This window comes from Colias eurytheme, chromosome 1 (assembly GCF_061535395.1).
Source record: "Colias eurytheme isolate Ceu_HAF_F1 chromosome 1, ilColEury1 Martin Lab GWU primary, whole genome shotgun sequence".
Classification (NCBI taxonomy): domain Eukaryota; kingdom Metazoa; phylum Arthropoda; class Insecta; order Lepidoptera; family Pieridae; genus Colias; species Colias eurytheme.
Window position 1 is genome coordinate 12,780,887 of NC_142980.1, and position 20,982 is coordinate 12,801,868.

The window sequence follows — 20,982 nt, forward strand, 5'->3', positions numbered from 1 at the left end:
CTGTCGCATTTAAAATAATAGGATTCTCACATACTATACCTTGTTACAGTAGCTACATTCCAGAAAATCTGATCGAGAAGCTGAGATTTAATGGAAATTCCTATCATAGAAGTGGTTAGTAATCGATGTAATCGGGATAAACCAATTTAAACTAGCTGAATGAACGTTGAAAGTTGGTCAGTGAACACCTAAATTGGAAATATTTTTGCCGCATATTAATTTGCCTTTTGTTCGCTGAAAATATGTGCAATCATTAAATGAAGGAAAGCAAAGAAATTCTTTACAACTTTGAACAGCGTTAATTTTATAACTTAAACTTTTTACGATAAAGAGCTTTAAAATTTTCATTTTTTTTCTTTTAACATATTATGCAAATACCAAGTTTTTAAAAGAACCTATGATGGAAAGTTCGAAGCTTTGTAAAAGATGTGTTTATTTCTCTATTATAATAACAATATATTTTTATTTTGTTTCAGTTACTGAGAAGGAGATTCGGCTGTGGTAAGTTATATTTAAATGTAATAAAAAAAAGACTGGTTGCACTCCGGGAGTGCCGGCAGAAGTGAAAACTTGATTATTAACGTTCAGCATGTTTGATATTTTGGAATGGTATCCGTCTTACGCATGGAATATAAAAGCTAAAAAAAAAGTCCGTCTTACGCTTTTTCGATCAGGCCACGTGTCCTGACGCGAGTTTAAGATTTTATACCCAACGCCGCTAAAGAAGTTTTCACTTCAAAAACACTTTGATGCCATATAGAGATTATATCCGACCTCAAGCCATAATAAAATTGGTTAATAAAATAAAATATTGCGTGCACAAACATATAGTAGCAAACATTTTTATTACAGTAATAAATCTCTGACTAACATAAGCTCAGAATATTATTCAAACAGAACTAGTTAAGTATAAGAAACCTATAGAAAATTGCAATTTTTGGCTACAAAATTGCTCTATGGCCTTACAACGTTGCAGGCAATACGGCGGAAAACATAAATAGTTCTAAGTCTGAAATCTGAACAGATATTTTTACATTTAACTTTAAATAAGTTTTTAGGGGATTTATTCTTTTCCAAATTTTCTAACATAAGAAACATCTTGTTGCGATATTAGTTGATAAAACAAAAATTCGTCAATTGTAAATATGTAGAGTCGGACATTTTTTTTATTTCTATTGTAGATACATATTATAATAAAATGAAATAAAATAAAAAAACCTTCACTTATAAACAAAATATAATAAACTAATTTAGTAACAGGTTGTTCTACATTAAAGTAAGTATATTAATTTATTTACAGGCACAAAGGATTCCTCAAAGACTGTCCCAATGGACTTTTAACTGAGCAGGTGCGTTTAACTCTTACATTTTTATTAATATTAAAAAGTCAAAGTGTAATTAAGTTAATGTTGTTTGCTAAAATAAATATAACAGAAGACCTTACGGCATTTATTTTTATATTTATTAAGTAACCGAAAATTTGTGAAGAAAAAAACATTTAAAAAGAAACTAATAAAATTTATACATGAACTATTAAAGAATTAATAATATTCCAATATTATTAATTAGTAGAGAAGTCATGCATTCTCTTAATAGTTGACGAATAAAAATAATACCTACTTAAAGAATATTAAATTATTAATCAATATTTTTCAGGGATTCATAAAGATCTACAAGCAGTTCTTCCCTCAAGGAGATCCCAGTAAATTCGCCTCACTCGTCTTTCGAGTTTTCGATGAAAACAACGTAAGTATTTGAAAATTTCTAAAAACGGAAAAAATTGAAAAAAGGAAAATCATGAAGCGAGATTCGATCGCACTATACTGAGCCACCCCGGATCCATATTTAAATAATCCAATAATTTATTTTATCCAAATCAATAATGCTAAGCACCTGAGCTAAGCACGTATTACCGACTTCAATACAAACTATACTCTTTATATTATTTTGATTACATCATTTAATTATATTTTCTTTAGTGCTATAAATTTTGAACCACAAAAAAAATTTAAACAAGTCAGATAGATACGATTCATTAATAACTGTCGTCAATAAAATATGAAAAGAGTAATATTTTTGTGCAATTATATTATAATTGGATACTTTTATATAAAACTAGGTGAATGCAATCCTACAGTATGTAACTGTCACAAGCATTCCCATTAATTCGCTCTATTCACAGTTTTAACCTCGTTGGAGTTAACTGGTGCGATAAAATAGTATTTTTCCATCAGCTTTATGATCGGAGAGATTCATGTGATGTCATTTTAAACCAGTTTTTAAGTGATAGCGTAACATGTTCCATAATGAGTCTTCTCTGACCTACAGTAATTTTGGAAATCAATCCGATGTGTACATCATCAAATCCTTGTTGACCTTTTGACTGTTTTTGAGACGCTGCAGGTCATAAACAACGTTCTTTCACTTGAGGTGCAATATATTGAATATGTATCAGGATAGGCTTCCAAGCGAATGTCTTTACGATTAAAAACGAAGTGTTTGCTGCTTCATAAATATCATTCCTTTTTAAATGTGCGTCAAAGTCATTCCATCATCAAACTGGCTGTTTACTCGAAGCACAGACTATACCAAATATATATTTTAATCTGTGACGCAAACTAACAGTTCAATATGGCCCATGTTTCGATTGCCATTAATTAACCTGCATTAGATAACAGACTGCAACGTTAAATATTCATAAGCCAGCGACATCAACATCGAAACCAGGAGCTCGTTAGCAGATAAATTGGAAGATAGAAGTGATACCTACTCGAAAATTCTAAATGAGATTTTTAGAGACGCTGCTTTAAAAAAACTGCATTTCATTTAGCGTTGGTTTTAGAACTTTTATTCCTGACTGTGTTTAGATTTACGGTCTAATGTTGTTGCTTTTATACGGTTTTAAATCAAATGAAAAATACTTCGTTTGATTAATTTCTAAGTTATCGTTTTCTATCTATAGACTAGAGTAGATAATTTTTGAAACAAAAAGGTTATGTGAAAAAATTGTGAATACAAAAGTTGTAGAACTTTTAAGTACCTACAACTTTGCCATTGAACTTTTTTCTATAGGACTTGTAGTTTTGTCGGAAATCGAGAGAAACCATTTTTTTCTCTTTAAAGCTCCCCCGTCCCGCTTCCCGAACTCGGATTGACCGTAATTTATTTTTCCTTACATTTTTATCATATTCCCCTCCCTTTCTAATGGGTTTCATCCGACTGCGATTTTTTTTATCTTTTCATTATTTTCAAAGGCTTCTACCCCAGTCTACTACTCGATCATGTTATTATTAATGATTTTGAATTTTTGACTAGTCAGTCCGAATGAGAATTATGATCGTTCTTATCATATTTAATTAATTAGGAGTACCTACTCGTTCAAAAAAGGTTGTCTTTTTCCTTATACCTTCCTTGATACCTTCTTGAATATTCAAATTTGTAAAGAAAATACCTACATTTGTTAATGTAGGTATTTTCTTTACAATTTTGTAATATATTGCTCCCTATTTCAAAATTATGGACTTTTCTATCAAACTCGGCCAACGATATAATGATGATGTTACATAATGCTATACCTAATGCTAAAAGTCAAATCTACTAGTTCAATAGATCTACACTGAATAGAACCATTAAAGGTTTACCAGGTTTTAAATGGCGGTATGTTTTTAAATTTTATTTATTACTAGCGGTCCGCCCCGGCTTCGCCCGTGGTACATAATATTTACATTTTCTCTAGATAAAAACCATCCTCGTACTTCAAGGAATATAATAAAAAAAGAATTATCGAAATCGGTTCAGCTGTTCTCGAGTTATGCGCTTACCAACACATTTTGCGATTCATTTTTATATATAAGACTAGTGGTCCGCCCCGGCTTCGCCCGTGGTACATATGAAAAATACCGATTGAAAAAGGCCGATTCTCAGACTTACCCGATATGCACAGAAAATTTCATGAGAATCGGTCCACCCGTTTCGGAGGAGTATGCAGACTAACATTGTGACACGAGAATTTTATATATAAGAAGATAAGAAGAAGATTATATCGTGAAATTTGTAGACGGGTTGGCTTAGTTGGTAACGACCCTGCCTTGGAAGCCAGAGGTCGTTCGATTCACATCCAGGGACAATATTTTTGTGATGAATCGATACTTGCTCTATATCTGGCCCTGGGTGTTAATTATCAGCCAATTGGTACCATAACTGATAATGCAAGCGAAAAGCTTAGTATAGGATCAGAATTCAGATCGTGATGTGTGTGTGTGTGTGTGTGTGAAATGTTTAACAGAAGTATGAGGTCAGTATAAAATGCAGGAATATTGTAGCGCATAACATCTTGCAAGCTAATCGTGCCCATTCAAGCAGCCATTCACGCGAAACTGGGGAAAGCTAAAGTTTGTTTCACATAAAGCCACTTCCTTTACTTCGATGTTTTTGGCTTTTAAATGAGATCATTCACGTGATTCTATCCTTTATTATACGTTTCCTGGATAATGAGATATCTCTGTCACTCCTATTGTTTCAATTACCTAATGATTCCCCCTTTGTAATATGGACGAACATCGACCAATATTTTCAAAAATTAAAAAAAAAACATACATTAATAATTTTCATTTATTCGCAGCAGTAGTAGTTATCTAATTAATTGAAATGTGCTAAGAATATAATGATGATTGAATATTAAAACTTCGTATTGAAAACTCGAAATTGCCTTTAATATATAACAAAGCTTTAGTGCAGGCAGCATTTGTGAACACTTTGGTAATATATTAATATTTCTCTTATCGCAGCGAGACAGCATTCCCTTTACAATTTTTATCGACTCTTGTACGAATAAACTTAATAGATGAAATGTTTCATAAAATATGAAAGTTTTATAGTTTTATATTTAATGAAATTTTTACTCACACCACATCGTGCCCACATTTTGTTTTGGTACTTTTATATTACGTGGTAGAAAAAGATTTTCTCATTTTCTATCATAATAATTTTGTTATTGGTGATTTGAACTTTTGAGATTTAAACTTGAAACCAATTGAATTAATCACATGAATTTAATTTGATTTAGAATATTACTAAAACATTTATGTTATTGTCACAAATAAGTGTAACCGATGTCCTCGAACATGTTTAAATAATATTTTTTATTGGTTGATATCAATTAATTTTTAAGATTATATTAATTAGTTATCTCTTCTTTCAGGACGGGTCAATAGAATTTGAGGAGTTTATACGGGCTTTATCGGTGACATCGCGAGGAAATCTCGATGAAAAGTTACATTGTGAGTTGCTTGCCTTTTGGAGCTTTTTGTGTATTTATAAATATTTTAATGTTAATATCATCCTGACTTGACTTTATAAATTTAAACGTACCTGTTAAAAATAGTTTTGTGTGACATGATATCGTATTCAAGTACCTAAATTCAAATGTTAACTGCAGATTTTTCAGTTGATCAAGAAGCTTTCTACAAAATGTTCCTACAATTATTATCAATTACTATATCTCACCGAAACTTATCAAAGTATAAGAAAATCACATTCCTTTTGCATGCAAATTTATTTCAAGATAGAATCTCGATAAATCTTTAACAAAGTACATAAAAACTTTTATGAAGCTGTTTTCGGACTGAATGGAGCATACAGAACGTATATTTTACGTTTAATACATACTAAGTATGTGATCGACTTTTTATATATATTTTAGGGGCTTTTCGTCTCTACGATGTGGACAACGACGGGTATATAACGCGGGACGAAATGTATAACATAGTGGACGCTATATACCAGATGGTGGTATGTATTTACAAACTATTTTATAACACGTTCCCTTTACACTTCTTATCCAAAGTTGAGAAAATTATTGTTATGTAAACATGTCGGGCATATTTATTATTATTGTCGTATTAACAACATGATTTCTAGTAACATTGGGAATTGGGATAATCACTTCTGCGTATTGTTGACAAAAAACAAAATAAAATACCTGGAATTGTTTGTTGTTGTCTACGTATAAATCATATTTTCAGAATTACAGACAAAACAACAATTCTCAGTGACAATACTCCAATTAAATTAATAAATCCACCTACATTCTTGATAAAATCTATCGAATAATTAATTAAAGAATCAATTGCTAGATAGGAAACGTATGTGGCTTATGGCTAAGGGTGACACCATAATATTGGAAATAGGGGTTGAATATTTTCCTTGCTCGTGTCGTTTTCCACCGAGCAAACAGCGATCTCCGGAATCGGTGTATCTGATACCGCAGCTAGTGTACAAAGTTGAGTCGACACAAAACCAACACCGACATGAAAATCGTTGATATTATTAGTTTCCCCGCGTCCTGTTCTATATGATTCTGTATTTATTTTGTAGATAACTGAACTGTTATTTGTTAGCTACACTATGACGGTATTGCATAATTATCCAATAAGTAGTTCTAAGTGCATTTAAAAAAGGTACCTAGGTAATATAGCACTTTTTCTCGTTTCTAGGGGCAAACTCCGCAGCCAGAGGACGAGAACACTCCGCAAAAACGCGTGGATAAGATATTCGATCAAATGGACAAGAACCACGACGACCGTCTCACCCTGGAAGAGTTCCGCGAGGGCAGCAAGGCTGATCCCCGCATTGTGCAGGCCCTGTCCCTCGGGGGAGATTAATCGACAGTCATTCTCTCGCCGGATTTCTCATTTACTTAAAGATTTACCCGTAACGCCGCCACGTGAACGCTTTCTTCTGTTGCTTATCTAACATTCAGTTTACTTCATTCAATTGAAACTGGCAGTACCTACAACAGTACAAGGTCTTCTATGACCACCTTCGTGAACTATAAGAAAGTGACATGGGGCGGAATTAAAGGCGTTTTTAAGTATTTGCCATGTAATTCCGAGCGAACGATATCACTTAACCAGTTTCTTAGAAACAACAATATATGGATGTCGTGAAACTATCGCAAATTTTAAGCTTTGATGTACTACGCTTCAGTCGCACCGTGTCTATTTCTCCTGTTTATTGTGACTGTCCTTTGTCCTTTTTTCTACAAGAAGAAGGAATGTATGAGCTCGCAATATATTTGGAACGATTACACTCTTGATCTAGTTCGAAAAGTTACGGTTGTAAATAAAAAATGCGGGGATCGGTGGGCACTGTGCCAGGCAATATGACTTCATCTTTAACATCTACACAAGTCATGAATATTTTATTTCAGTTTCAAGGTTGTGCAAATATAACAATACCTTTTGAGATGCTCTTCAGTCTGCCGTTAATTTTCACACATTTTCATACATTAACATAAAATATTTTTGCTAATTTAGATTACTTTGTTAGAAACAAAAATGTAAAATTGCCGATTCTAATTATTGGTACTCTTATTGGTACTGTAAATATAATTTCTAAATTAATGTAATTAAATACTAAAGTAATGACGATCCTCGCATGAGAGCTGAGAGATGGCAAGTGACACTGAAAATACTTGAGAAAATTGATAATTATCTCCCGTTATAAATATCATTTGATTTTTTAACAAGCACACCTAGCGACCTTTTTGACTCACTTGTGGCAGACGAATCCGTGCGAGAGATTAATCCTCCCTGAGGACAAATTTACCAATTTTTCATATAATATCATTATGCTCATACAAAATTCCCATTGGTATCTTTTTAAATATACACACAGTTGCATAATATATCTACGATTAAATAAATTAACCTGATTGATTATCAACATGGTAATAAACATAAATTGTTCATTTACAGAGTAAGAATATTGTATCATGTTAATTTGAATGCCAAAATGAACCTTTTTAAAATAAAACAATAATGCAGAAACCTTCGATTACTCGTGAAGATGATGAACATGTTACACATTAACCTAGGATATTTATAGAGGGCAATGTAAATATTGCCTTAACCTTAAAAAATATTCCATACAATTTTAAATATTTAGACATTGGTGTTGATAGTCACGCATCCCGTTTAATATTGAATTTATTGGATTGCTCATTTTACAGTATAATTATTAAAACAGTATCCCAAATAAGTGGATATCTATATCTATCTAACAAGAGTTAGTTTTTCTGTTTATACATTCCATTATGTGATCAAATAGGTAGGTATAATTTTGAATTAGATATATAAACTCAATTTTAAATGCATCTCTGCTACGCTTCTTGTCAAGTAAAATTACACCAACATTTAGGAGACGTACCTAACTATTATACCTAATATTTATGTATTTATATATTATCATCCAATAACACAATTTTGTTAACGTTGCTGTTGTTGTTGGTTAGATTATTAGGTTTTTAAGAGTTACGCCCCATTGTATCGTTATATTAGTATTCGTACTTTGTGACAATATAAAGTTTTTTGGCATAAGTACGTTTGGGTTTTTACAGCCCCATAGTTGATACTTTTTAAAAATATACTCATAATGCCATGATATGTAACATAACATGGATAAAAATTACGAAAAAAAAACTTTTAAGAAATTTTTAAAGAGAACATCAGAGGCATGTTAAACTTATGAAAATTGTAATTTATTAAGGAATAAATGACATTAAAATCACTTGGATAGAATTTAAAAACAATCATTTGATAACCGTCGAAGCAAAATTCTGATGATGGTATGTCGTAAACAGTACTGGTTGTGGAATGGACTTAAGCCTTAAAAATAACACGGTTTCGCCGGAGACAACTATAAAATTAACAATTTCGAAGGATTCCCATCACCCGATATGTTATAGTTATGTAAGTAGAATAGCAACGTAGATTGGGTAATACTAATGAAGCTTAAAATTCTCTACCCATCCAGTTGCAGAACTAGGATGTTGCTTCCAGTCTAAAAAACAACATATAAATTATTTTGCTAACCTTTAAGTAGAAGTATTTCTACAACAATAAATTATTTACAATCAGACCTTTAGCTTATACGCACATGTAATGTGTTAACTGTCAACATCGGTCAAATAAATATAATATTAACTGTAAATTTTATTTTTTTAGGTAACAGCTTTATCGCCTTTATCATATTGTTATTGGTACCTATCCATTATTGTTAATTTGAATATTCTACATGATCGGATAAACTACCAGAGGCCAATACAAGTACCTATAGAGAGGCTTCAAGATCCTCAAACGAACTAGAATCTATAGAATCTAGATCTATCGTTGCGGGCTGTGCATTGTAGGATTAACGTTGGAACTGTGGAAGCTGTCTTCTTTAGAGCAACATACTTAACTCTAGTTTAAACCACACGCTATTTATTTACCGCATCTACTCTACCATTTTGCTTTACACTATGTATCTTCGTTGTAAGGTGTCGTTCTTAGATAAAAATAGATCAATGTGATTTAATGTTTCAAGTAGACACGAGATTTTAATGTATTCTGCCTTTCAAGAATATTACCAAGCTTTCTCACGATAGATAAAACAATAGTGTTTAATGTTATCAATGTTTCGTCTTTTAGAAGTCTTACTATATTTTTTTTGTTACAAATTACCCAGTTTCACGTTAGCATCGGCAGCGAACTGAATGTTTTAAATTATTATTATTAACTGTACTTTATGCGTTTATTAAGATATTTCTTATCTATCGTTAACGAACGTAGGATAACATCAGAAGAGTAAATAAAAGTACAGAGTCAATGCTTCATACAACCGCGCAAATCGGTTCCTCTACTAGGTATATATCATAAAATCTTGAAAATACTTAGAGAGCGTTCTACAAATGTGAACTTCACTAACGATAGCTAAGAAAAATAGTTTAAGCGTAATATAAGAGTGCTAAGCTTCAATGTTATCAAGATCTACCCTATTCCTGTCTATTTTCCTACTTGCACGTTAATGTTTTAAAATCTTTATAATTAGGAGATTATAAACGCAAAGATACTATCTCTATGTAAAGTTTGGAAAACAGGTAGGGTTATTTCGGAGTGAGTAAAAGGATCGACGATACTTTACACTTCTGCGTTATGATGCAATCTTTTACAAATTCGCAAGAATCTGGTTCCGAAGCAAAACCGTTTTCGGTCAATATACCCAGAAATATCAATTTCTGACAAAATTAAACCTTAAATGGTACGATTAGCCATGTTTGGATAAATCTTCATTCATTATTAACAATTTAAGTTCATTGTTTTTCTCCTTAAGGACTGTTTTTCTTTATTCAAATGGGAATAATTTTCCTAAATTCTTAACATACATGATACAATAATATTACTTTCATGAAGAATACTTTTAATTAAATTATTATGTTGAATCCGATCGTTTTACTCACTGCGCAATTATTTTTATGAAAGCTAATTTGTAAGGAAATTTAATTTAAGGTTAGTATTAAAATAATGTGTAATGAGTTCAGTTCGCTGCTATTAGTTATTCTTTAGGAAATTTTGAATACTTAGTAACTCTCTGTGTGTATATAGTGTTAATTACTCGCCTACTTTACTTACTACTTAATATAATATTCACTTTTAATATAAATTATTATTAATAAACAAGTTGATATGGAATCGGTGTTTTATTTACCCCATCCTTCCCTTATTCTCTATCTACTATTTAAGTATATAACTATAAATTCACTCACCTTTCTATGATTATTTAAAAAAAATAATGATGATAACTCTAAAATTCGAAACATTTATGCAGCTGGTAAAAGACTAGTTAGTCATTGGAGTCCTAAGTTGCAGGAATATTTTTAACTTTATATCTGAAGTCACCAATACAGATTCGTTAAAATGAGATCAACTACAATAATATTGCACAGGTATTACATGTGGGAAAATAAGTACAACATAGATTTTAGCAAGGCCTTTGACGAGATACCGCATCTTATAATATATGGTTTAACTGGTTCACTTTTACAATGGATCAAATCATGCATACAGGGAAGATTATTCTAGGTAGTTCTTAATGAATTTGAATCAATGAAATACCCTTGGAGTTCCGCAAGGGTTAAATTTAGGGCCTATTCTCATTAACTTTGTAAACGGTATTATACGTACAAGAGTTAACAAAATTTTAGGGTTAAAATCAGTCAAACAACAATTGAGGTAGGTTAATTCATTTATTAATTTATAAATGGGATTAAAACATTGATATTATTACACACGCATGTTTCATTTTGGTACAACCATACGAAATATTGAAGGCGACAAAAATTAATAACTAAATGAACGGACAGTAAGAAATAAACTTAAAAACAATTCTTAATATTTCAGCTTACAACTCTCCAGAGTTTCTTTAATTTTAATAACCACAATACAATCATAAAATATAACAAATATGCAGTGTTACACACAAATTTCAATAAAAATGGTAGAAATACAATTAACAGAACGTTTACTATCCTATATCCATACCTAGTGAAAGGGCATTGAAACTTTCTGGCATATCAACCCGCCGCCATTTTGATTTTGAAAAAAAATCAAAATGGCGGCGGGTCGATATGCCAGCGTCCATACAAAAAGTTTCAAACCCCTTTAAAATGAATCTTTATGATGTGATTACGGATTATCTGATTTTGTTAGAAAGATATGTGCATAAATAACACAATTTATTAGAATTAAGACCAACAATTTCTACTGTCTGGAAATTTTGCATTGCTATAAAATATATAGAATCAATACAAATCATAACTAAATCAGAAATAGAATCTTATTAACAACGTTCACGTTTACAAGAATATAGATTTAAACCTTGCAGGAACAATGTAATCAACTTTCCGTTTTAATACTATAATCTATACTAATATTATAAAGCTGAAGAGTTTGTTTGTTTGTTTGTTTGAACGCGCTAATCTCGGGAACTACTGGTCCGATTTAAAAAATTCTTTCGGTGTTAGAAAGCTCATTTATCGAGGAAGGTTATAGGCTATATATCACGCTGCGACCAACAGGAGCGAAGCCACGGGGGTGAAACCGCGGGGAGCAGCTATTGTTTTATACATAGTAGATTTACCCCATAATATTACTCGAACAGGTTTACTGTGAATATTCAGTGGAAATAGACGTATTATCATCAAATACTTATATAAAATACAACGTAGTACCATCATCTTTGACGACCACACCCTTTACAGGGCCACATAGCACACTAATACATTGTACAGTAAACACTAGAAAAATGATTATAATTATAGTAGTTATACGTCCAAGTAAAGTACATATAGAAATAGTTATATTACACACATAGTCGGATTAAAAACTACTGGGTTTCCAAAAATCCAAACGTGACTTGCATAAAGCAAAAATATTTTCTATAGTAGCTGCTGTTTGCAATGAGAAATTCGTATTCTCACAGTTTAGTTACAATTGATAGTCCTTATGATCCGCTATATTAGTTATATACAATACTAATATATATTATGGACGTAGATTAAAATGTACATACACACATTCATCGATGTTAATCTAAATCCGCTTATTTTAATGAAATTTAAAGCATTTGGATTCGAAAACATTGGAATATTTAGCCAAAATGGTACCTATGTACGAAATAACGTACAGAATTCCAGATAAACTTCGTTGTAGTGCTATAACAATATTTAGAATATTTGAGCGAGATATTTTGCCTATTATACGAACCTTATACAGTAGGTACTAGTTAATTATTGTTATTTTGATTGACATCAGACACTGCAGCACTGCAGCATTACCGTCTAGGTACTTTATATTACTATGTATACAGGATGTCCCACTATTGGTATACTAAGCGCGAAGGGACTTGTAGTTTAGCATACACTGATCACGTAAAAAATACTTAAACAACAAAATTACGTCAAAAATTGTTTGCTAAATTTTTCCTGAAAATCCATGTTTTCTTCTCTAGCTTCGCGCAGCCGGCATATACCACTTCTCTAATGTGAGCATTTTGTCTATGAAAACATAATCTTAAACGATAGCTCACGTGCTGGTGGCAAAGTTGGGTGGGTTGCTTGTTATGGGTGTACACAAAGAGTTTTAAGAATTCATCTATTTGAAATAAAAATGAGTCTGGAATTTTATAAGTATTTTTTACGTACTCAGCGTATGCAAAACTATAACCTCCTTTGAGCCTAGTATGCCAACAGTGGGACACCCTGTATAGTAATATAAAGTACCTAGACGGTAACGCTAGCATGTCATGCGTTTACGTGAATTATCATGCTGCATGAGTGGCCAAAAAAATCAAATCATTTAATTAAAGATCACTCATGCGTGATACAACACACGAACACATAACACACACACAGGTCATGCTGCACTACCGTCTAGGAACATACAGTGGATTCTAAAGTACATAATATGTATATGGATCTCTTTCAGTCAGATCGATGTATAAGGTACACAAATATGAATAGTGAGTTTGTAGTAAGGTCGACTTATTACGAATTAATCAATAAAGACAGCTATAATTACGTTATACATATTTATTAAACACTAAAAAATGTACTTTGGACGCAAAGAAAAAGTAAATAGACACCAATATTTACGTTGATACTCATCTAAAATCCGATTATGCACGGATAACTCTTTTATGGTAAATTCTAACCCTTTAATAAGCTTTTTAATTTTAAATGTAAGGTTAAAGATATAATCCTATATATGACTATTATAATATGTACAGGGTAGCACACAATTCTGGCAAAGATTTTTTTACCAAAATGGCGACTCTAAAGCAGTGTATAAATGCCAAAACCTCCTCCTGTTGTAAAAACATAATTATTCTTTTAATATAGCAATCATGCTAAGTTTTTAGTGCTAACAATTAAATCAATAAAAATTACACAAATGACTTTGAAGATGGTCTAAATGAACCGGTTGTAAAACAAGTATCAGATACTTATTCAGTATGAGGTGATAATGGATGACTCAACATTTCCTAACTATTGCATCCTATATTGTGTTCTAATTCTATTGAAGTAAACAAGATTCCATTTTGAATCTAAACATGCCACAATAGTTCCTGCTAAATGACATACACTTTACACACAAAAAAAGTGATACAAATTGAAAATTTTGCAACGTCGGTTAAATAAAAAAAATTAAAATATAAATTGAATACTTATCAAACGAAAGGGTAAATAAAGTTAGCTTCTAGTTAGGACAAATATCTTATTAGCGAATAAACTACAAATATACATTTATCCAGCCAATGGGCGAGCAGGATTTATTGTTACGCTTATTTTACGCTCCGCCATTGGTCCACGCGTAGATAGACCTATATAAAAGGCACAAAAATGCCATCTACACCTTTAAAGACTTATCAAATTGTTAGCCAATATTTGTACCAAGTGATAAATCATAATTGACTTATTTTACAATGCTCGATTTCTGTTTCTAGTCTAAGCCTAATACGACTAAATTTTGTACAATACACAAAGCGCTTACAGTTTATTTTAAACACAGCATTAATCATTAAAATTACGTACATATATGTAATTTGTAGTGTGGTTACTTGAACACATTGATACATAATAAAATATTTTATAATTCAATTGTGCACACAACTCAACACGATTGACTGTTACAATCTCTTATTAAACAAATAAAATAAATCCTTCAATTAAAACTTCATGAAATTAATAACAAAATTAAAAATATATTCTATTATAGATAATTAAAAATATTATACAAAACAATGTCATAAGTAAATAAAATAAAATAATACGAATAATTATTTATTTTGTATCAATGTCAAATATTCAAATAATTGTAATTAAAATAAATCTAATTGAAATAAACTATTAAAGCAATCAATTTAATCTCACATTACGGAAATTTAAATATCATCACAATAATTACGCATAACGTTCAAACATAATAAATACGTCAGTTTACATTCATATTCTCAAACAAAATACACAATTACACACAAAACTAGGAACATTCATCAATTAAATTATAAATTGAAAACTAAAGCATAATCATAATAAAAGGCACCAAATTGAATAAACATCACAATAATTATGCCGGACATTGTCTTAAGTACTCAGAGTCGAAATATATTACAGTAACAGTGATGTCGTCTCTAAACATTCTACTGACGTCCGGGGACAGACTGAGCAAATGGGCGAGTCTAGAATGATCGACGCCATATTCTGTTCCGCCAATCGCATGTCTTATAAGATGCGTGGCCGCATTCCTATCCTTTGGTTTGCTCTTTAAACTTTCCTTCCTGTGCGATAACAATTCATTGATATCGCCCAGCTGTATATTCTTCCTCGGCAACTTCAGAGGATTGAAGAACACTTTGCCTTTCATGTGCTCCCCGACTAATTTCACAGATTGCAGCGGCGTCATCATATCCCAAAGGCCATCCGAAGCGATTATTAAAAATTTGTCCTTTGGAGTTAGCCTGTGATAATAAATATCGGGTTTGGCGGACAGGTACGGCGGAGTGTGGTAATTAGCCGGTATCGCTCTTTGTCCGATCACTGGAACGGCAATTTTTGATAGGATTTCGGCCGGCCATTTATATCTGAAGTCGCCCATACTTCGCAACGGTGCTAACTCTCCCAGAAGTCTGTCTCTTCTTATCACAGTTTTTCTTTCACTATCCGGATGCTCATTCCATATCCTTTTCAGCTCGTCAAAGTTTTCCGAGTTATGTTCTTTGGTAATTTTCTTTGAAATCCATTCGTTCTCTTCGGTCATCGTCCCTAAAACGGCATTGCAATCACCGACATTCGCGACATACAAATGGGGTCCGTCGATATACGCTATGCACGCGACGGCTCCGGATAAAGCGACCGATAGGGTCTTGTGATTTAGCGTTCCATCGGCGGCAAACGGTTCTAAAACTTCTCTTGACAGATCATCATCCAATTGAAGTATACTTTTCTCTAGCGCAGATTTTACGTCTACTTCTTGTTTGTGAAATTGCGACAGTTCCGATAGAAAGTGACGGAAACTGGTATCGTATATATTTTTTAGGTCCTGCACTATATCCGCCTGCAAATATAATGTGACACATTTAATTTTTAACTTTTCATCTTTGTAATATCACTTGACAAGTTTTATCTCACCTTATCATTAAATGTTTCTATTAAATTATCTGTTTCTTCTTGGTTTTTCACATTTTCTAAAAGATTGGATGGCAGTAGACTAGCGGCGATATATTTCATCATTCGCTTTGATAGAACTTGAGCACACGCAGGACCACCATGGCCATCAAACACTCCCATTAAGTAACCTGTAAAAATCACATAAAAAATATGAAATTTATACTTTATATTATTTATTATTTTACTGTTAATAGGATATTAGAAGTCAGAATAATATTAATCCTTTTGAAAATAAAGTAATTACTTATAGAAATTGAATTATATTTTCATTAAATTTTCCTAGTATTCTGATTCAATGTATATATATAATATGTACTGGATTACATAATATTTAAAAACTGACGTAACAGCGGTATATGCATAGGGCATAACATGCGGTATATAAACAAGCAGTTAACGCCGCGCCGTGCGTTAGAATCATAAGCAAAAAAGAAATAAGATATACATTTAAATTAGCTGACTTCAAACGGAACGTGTTTTTACGCTGCTTCTATCTTTTAAGAAATATGGTGTAATCGTTAAGTTTGCACAGGCGATTATCTTAAAACTCCCATACATTTTGTATCCAAAGCAGATGTTCGAAGTGACGTCATCATGGTGCAATACAATGACGAGCTCTATTTAAAGATTCTAAATGAACTTTCCTTAAAATTTGCGAAGTAATTAAAGCAAAAAAATTGGTTGTTTGTAAAGTAGGTTTACGATCGAGATGTTTACGTGATAACGTCTTATTGGTGGCAGCGCTCGAGATGAGACGGGAGATCGGTCCGTCTCTCTTTCGTTATACCTGCGATCGCGCTCGTGAGGTTTTGGTGTGACACAAGTTTCTGAACATGTCACCCGACTAAAACGATTTTAAAAACTTTATCACGTTAAAAACCAATAAAAGAAAAAAAGAACTCTACAAAGTAAAATAACTTATATTTTAATAGATTTTTTATTCTCCATTAACATTTTTAGTTGATAATTAAATATTGTACCAAGAATCTAGTATAAATTGGTTACCTTTAACCAAAATAAAATTGCATTTAAGTTTTTGGAAAAATGAATGTTGTGCCCATGAAGATACTTTGTAGAGTTTGATCGGTCCACGACACAATAGATTTTCTATAATTGTGTCTGTGATTCCGAGGCCTGAGTTATTACACAAATAATGTTATTTTCACGTACCTGGTGTCATCTTACACTGAGCTTCACTTCTTGTGTCTTCTATGGGATCATTGGAAGCTAGTTGGTTAGAATCATAGGACTTTAAGGCACCATATGTGAACTCCTTATTAAATTCATTTTTACGCAGAGTAATTGTAACCTGTAACAATTTAGTTCATTATATTATTGTACTTCTTATATCTGATATTGTAGACCTTGTCTTTAATACATAACTTTTTTTGATAAAAATAATCAAGCATTTGTTTCTCTAAGGGCTGATTTTTCAATCCTTGGATAAAACTTATTCGTCGAATAATGTATAAAACTGCCATTTTAAAAACGTATTCTAATTGCCCGTATGTTGATGACAAGGTAGTTTATGTGACATTATAATATTATCGTGTAATACTTTATTGGACAGTTAAGTTTTAACCAAGCATTGAAAAATCGGCCCTAAGTTAACATCTAATGTAACATGTTCAAGCAATGAATAAATGAATTATTAATTTTGAATCTTTTTATTTTAAAGTACAGTTTCTTTGCATGTATTTCGTTATCTGCCCTAAACATGAGAAATGTTTAATTCGCATAGACACAGCATTGAATCAAGACAGATAAACTTATTAAAATATATATTTCACTTTTGATAAAAAGAGTCCTGGCAAAAATCTGTTATTGTATCCATTCTTCAATGTAAAAATTAATAGCAATTATCATTTTAAAGCTCTTGTCTGGAATCACAGTTATTAAAAATCAAAACCACTGAAAACCAGGCAAAACATGTACATTTATTGAGTGAGAGTGGGATTGAATTTTCCACACACTCGCACTTCAAAATAAGAAAACCGGGGGCAAAATGCATTTTTTTTTATCTGGATAGCACAAGAGCATATTTAATTTGCTGTGATGTAGACTATAAATAATAAGTAAACGTAATTTAAAAAAAAATCGATTAGAAAAAAATTAATTAAACATTCTTGCCATATACATATAAAATTTTGGTTTCATCAAAAAAACTATGAACGCACCAATCCTGTGGTGGGATCTAGTAGTAATTGTTTAGATTTCATATATCCATTACAAATATATAAAAATATTGGTATCCAGCTACACAAACACACAAATTGTCTATACTTATACAGTTTGAAAATATTGAGAAAAGTATTTATTTAAAAATTCGCTTTTTAAAGGTACAGTGGCAAAAGCATTTAAATTTATATTTAGGATATGTTAAGGTTAATACATAAACTTTGTATAATCAGTAACAAATATAGAAATTTGAAACACAAACGTTGGACAAAATTAAATCTATATGTACCTAATGACATACTATAAAATGTATATTTCTAATGGGACTAATAATTATTAAAGCATTGCAATTCATCACATAAAAAATTCAGCATAGCTTGTACAAAATCTTATCTCCTATGTACACGAACATGATTATATAAACATTTATAGCATCGCACTTACTTCTTGGGGCGAAGGAAGAGACGTGATGCCATCCTTATGAGATTGTCTTGCATATTGTGAACTTCTAAAAGAACGCACTTGGATCTTCGAAGCGAGACTTCGGTCGGTTTTTACATTTATAACATGACTTCGATTATATGTATCGAAAAGCGTTTGTCTCAAACCACGGTCCAATTTCATACATCCATTCATAACAACACAAATATTTGGATAATTCATATTTTAAACAGTAGGTTATCCGGCCATGTTATGCAATCATTTAATTTATGTGAACAATAAAGTTCTACATGAATAAATCGTAATTTTATATAATTACGGAAGACAATAAGTCAATAGTCAATACACGGAATAAAATTTAGTTTGTCATATTTTTAATCCTGAAGTCTGTACATCAGCCCAGTGTTAGCAACCTGAAGTGAGCTGATTATCGTACCAGGGGCGTAAAATTATCGTACATTAGGCGTTTTTGGTTCGAAATTATCGTACTTTTTAGAATAAAGTCAATTATAAATAAATAAATCATATAAATTGTAATATTGATAAGTATGCAAGTTCTCTATAGTTAATCTTTGTTTAACTACCGCTGTCAAATCAACGGGACACTGAAACCCAAACGTTTTACGTGCCTTAATATTCATTATACTCTTTGGTTTTACGCGTGGTACAGACTACAGACCTGAACCGATTCCATTTCCACTTTATGTTCAATAAACGCGCCAAGTTTAAAATTCAATCTGACAAAATTTCACTGTTCCCATGAAAGTTCGATAAGAAACACGTCAAAATTTCATATTTGTATGGGTGAAATAATATAAATTCTCGAATTTTGCCTGATAGAATTTATCGTAAAATCAGCGTACGATAGTAACATGCTATCGTACATCGTACGTAGGCACCAAATTATCGTGTTTGTACGATAATTATCGTACGGTTGGGAACGCTGCATCAGCCGTATTCCTAGATCACAGCACAGATCTTTAATAATTTTTATTTTTATGTGGCAACATTTGCCTTGCGATTTTGGTCGCAAGTAGACTGACTCTAGCGACTAAAAATTTTACATTGGTTTTAAATTTACACAAACCATTTAAATATAAGATTCAAGTTAATATTCTTCTGGTTTGAAATAGAACAGAACAGAAAATTTCAAGGAAATATTACAATTTTTATAAAATCACAAGTTATTCAGCGACCGCGACGCGACGCAGACTTGGACGTTCATACTTAATCATGCATATAATTATGTTTAATTATTAATTAAAATTAAATATTAATTTTGGGAAAGGAAATAGAAAAGGTATGTGCCTTTTCAAATTTATAAATAGAATCGCAATAAATTCCTAATATGTACATATGATCATTCTGAATAAATTAAGATTCAAATGCGTAAACAGAATATTTTATATGTATTATATTTACTACCTATTGTTCGTATATAATTATTATAACGTTATGAAATGTATGTGATAATTATTATTCATAATAAGAAAACATAGGCGATCACTAGTCAAGCTGAAGCTTTATCGTGTTTATGACAAAATATTTACGCGCCACTGCAAGTAATCGATTTGAAACTTTGCTACGAGCTTATTACAGGAAATACGACTATTTATACGAATTATGATTCAGTATATGTCTGATTCCCATGTTTTTTTTATATTCAAATGGAGTCTAATAACTATACCCATTATAATCAAACATGTAACTAATACTTAATATGATTATATTTTAGAAAAATGAAAGCGAAATGAAACAAATAAAATTAACCGTGTAAAACTATGTACTCTGATAAAACTTTTAATTAATGTAGAATGCAAATTAATTTGCTTTTAATTACTTGTATAGCAATTGCTTTACGTACTTACGTACGTACTCGCCTAGCAATAATATTTAATCAAGATTTAATCCTATAGTGCCGCCAATGATTTTTTAAATCATTGATGTAGGCACAGTACCAAAGAGTATTTTAATTAATACAGGTGCACTTGAGGTGCAAAATACTCAGACAGTTGGTACCATATTATTACTTGCTGTGTAGGTACCGCGGAGTTGCATTCATTACAAAATTTAATTATGAACCATAATTAAATTCAATGTACCATTTCCACGTTAATCCGAAAAAAAGGCAAAGAGTCAAATATTCTTACAAACTACAATAATTTAAATGCAATTATTATTAAATTAAAATTCAAACAAATATTTTATTTCCGCCTAATTACAGAACGAAAGAACGTGAAAAGAACGAAAGATAGCGAACTCCATAGTTTTCCATAATATTATGTTGCGTTCATGTCTGTCAATATTGTATGATCATT

At 31.6% G+C, this 20,982-nt stretch overlaps 2 protein-coding genes across 3 annotated transcripts in view; one reads left to right on the forward strand and one right to left on the reverse strand.

Annotated features, from left to right (window-relative positions):
- LOC149911313 (frequenin-2) overlaps positions 1–7,358 on the forward strand; it is a 201,170-nt gene extending 193,812 nt beyond the window's left edge. For both annotated transcript variants that reach the window (XM_090105288.1, XM_090105297.1), the window contains exons 3-8: positions 477–501; positions 1,301–1,349; positions 1,657–1,746; positions 5,201–5,279; positions 5,702–5,790; positions 6,495–7,358. In XM_090105288.1, coding sequence (XP_089961414.1) covers positions 477–501; positions 1,301–1,349; positions 1,657–1,746; positions 5,201–5,279; positions 5,702–5,790; positions 6,495–6,662 — 500 coding nt within the window. In that variant the 3' untranslated portion in view covers positions 6,663–7,358. The remainder of the gene's footprint in view (positions 1–476; positions 502–1,300; positions 1,350–1,656; positions 1,747–5,200; positions 5,280–5,701; positions 5,791–6,494) is intronic.
- A 5,731-nt stretch (positions 7,359–13,089) lies between these two features.
- Positions 13,090–19,058, reverse strand: Pdp (pyruvate dehydrogenase [acetyl-transferring]-phosphatase 1-like protein, mitochondrial). Its single transcript, XM_090105304.1, has 4 exons — positions 18,668–19,058; positions 17,216–17,354; positions 16,007–16,173; positions 13,090–15,932 (listed from the first exon to the last, which is right to left on the reverse strand). The coding sequence occupies exons 1-4, from the start codon at positions 18,884–18,886 to the stop codon at positions 14,946–14,948; spliced, it is 1,512 nt and encodes a 503-aa protein (XP_089961430.1). The 5' UTR covers positions 18,887–19,058; the 3' UTR covers positions 13,090–14,945.
- Between the last annotated feature and the right edge of the window lie 1,924 nt (positions 19,059–20,982).

Excerpts from the sequence above, each read along its gene's own strand:
- Pdp (XM_090105304.1), bottom strand. The coding sequence starts at position 18,886 with ATGAATTATCCAAATATTTGTGTTGTTATGAATGGATGTATGAAATTG. Across the intron at positions 17,355-18,667 it reads CTCTTCCTTCGCCCCAAGAA|GTTACAATTACTCTGCGTAA; the intron begins GTAAGTGCGATG and ends AAATTGTTACAG. Across the intron at positions 16,174-17,215 it reads TCAGTGTAAGATGACACCAG|GTTACTTAATGGGAGTGTTT; the intron begins GTACGTGAAAAT and ends TGATTTTTACAG.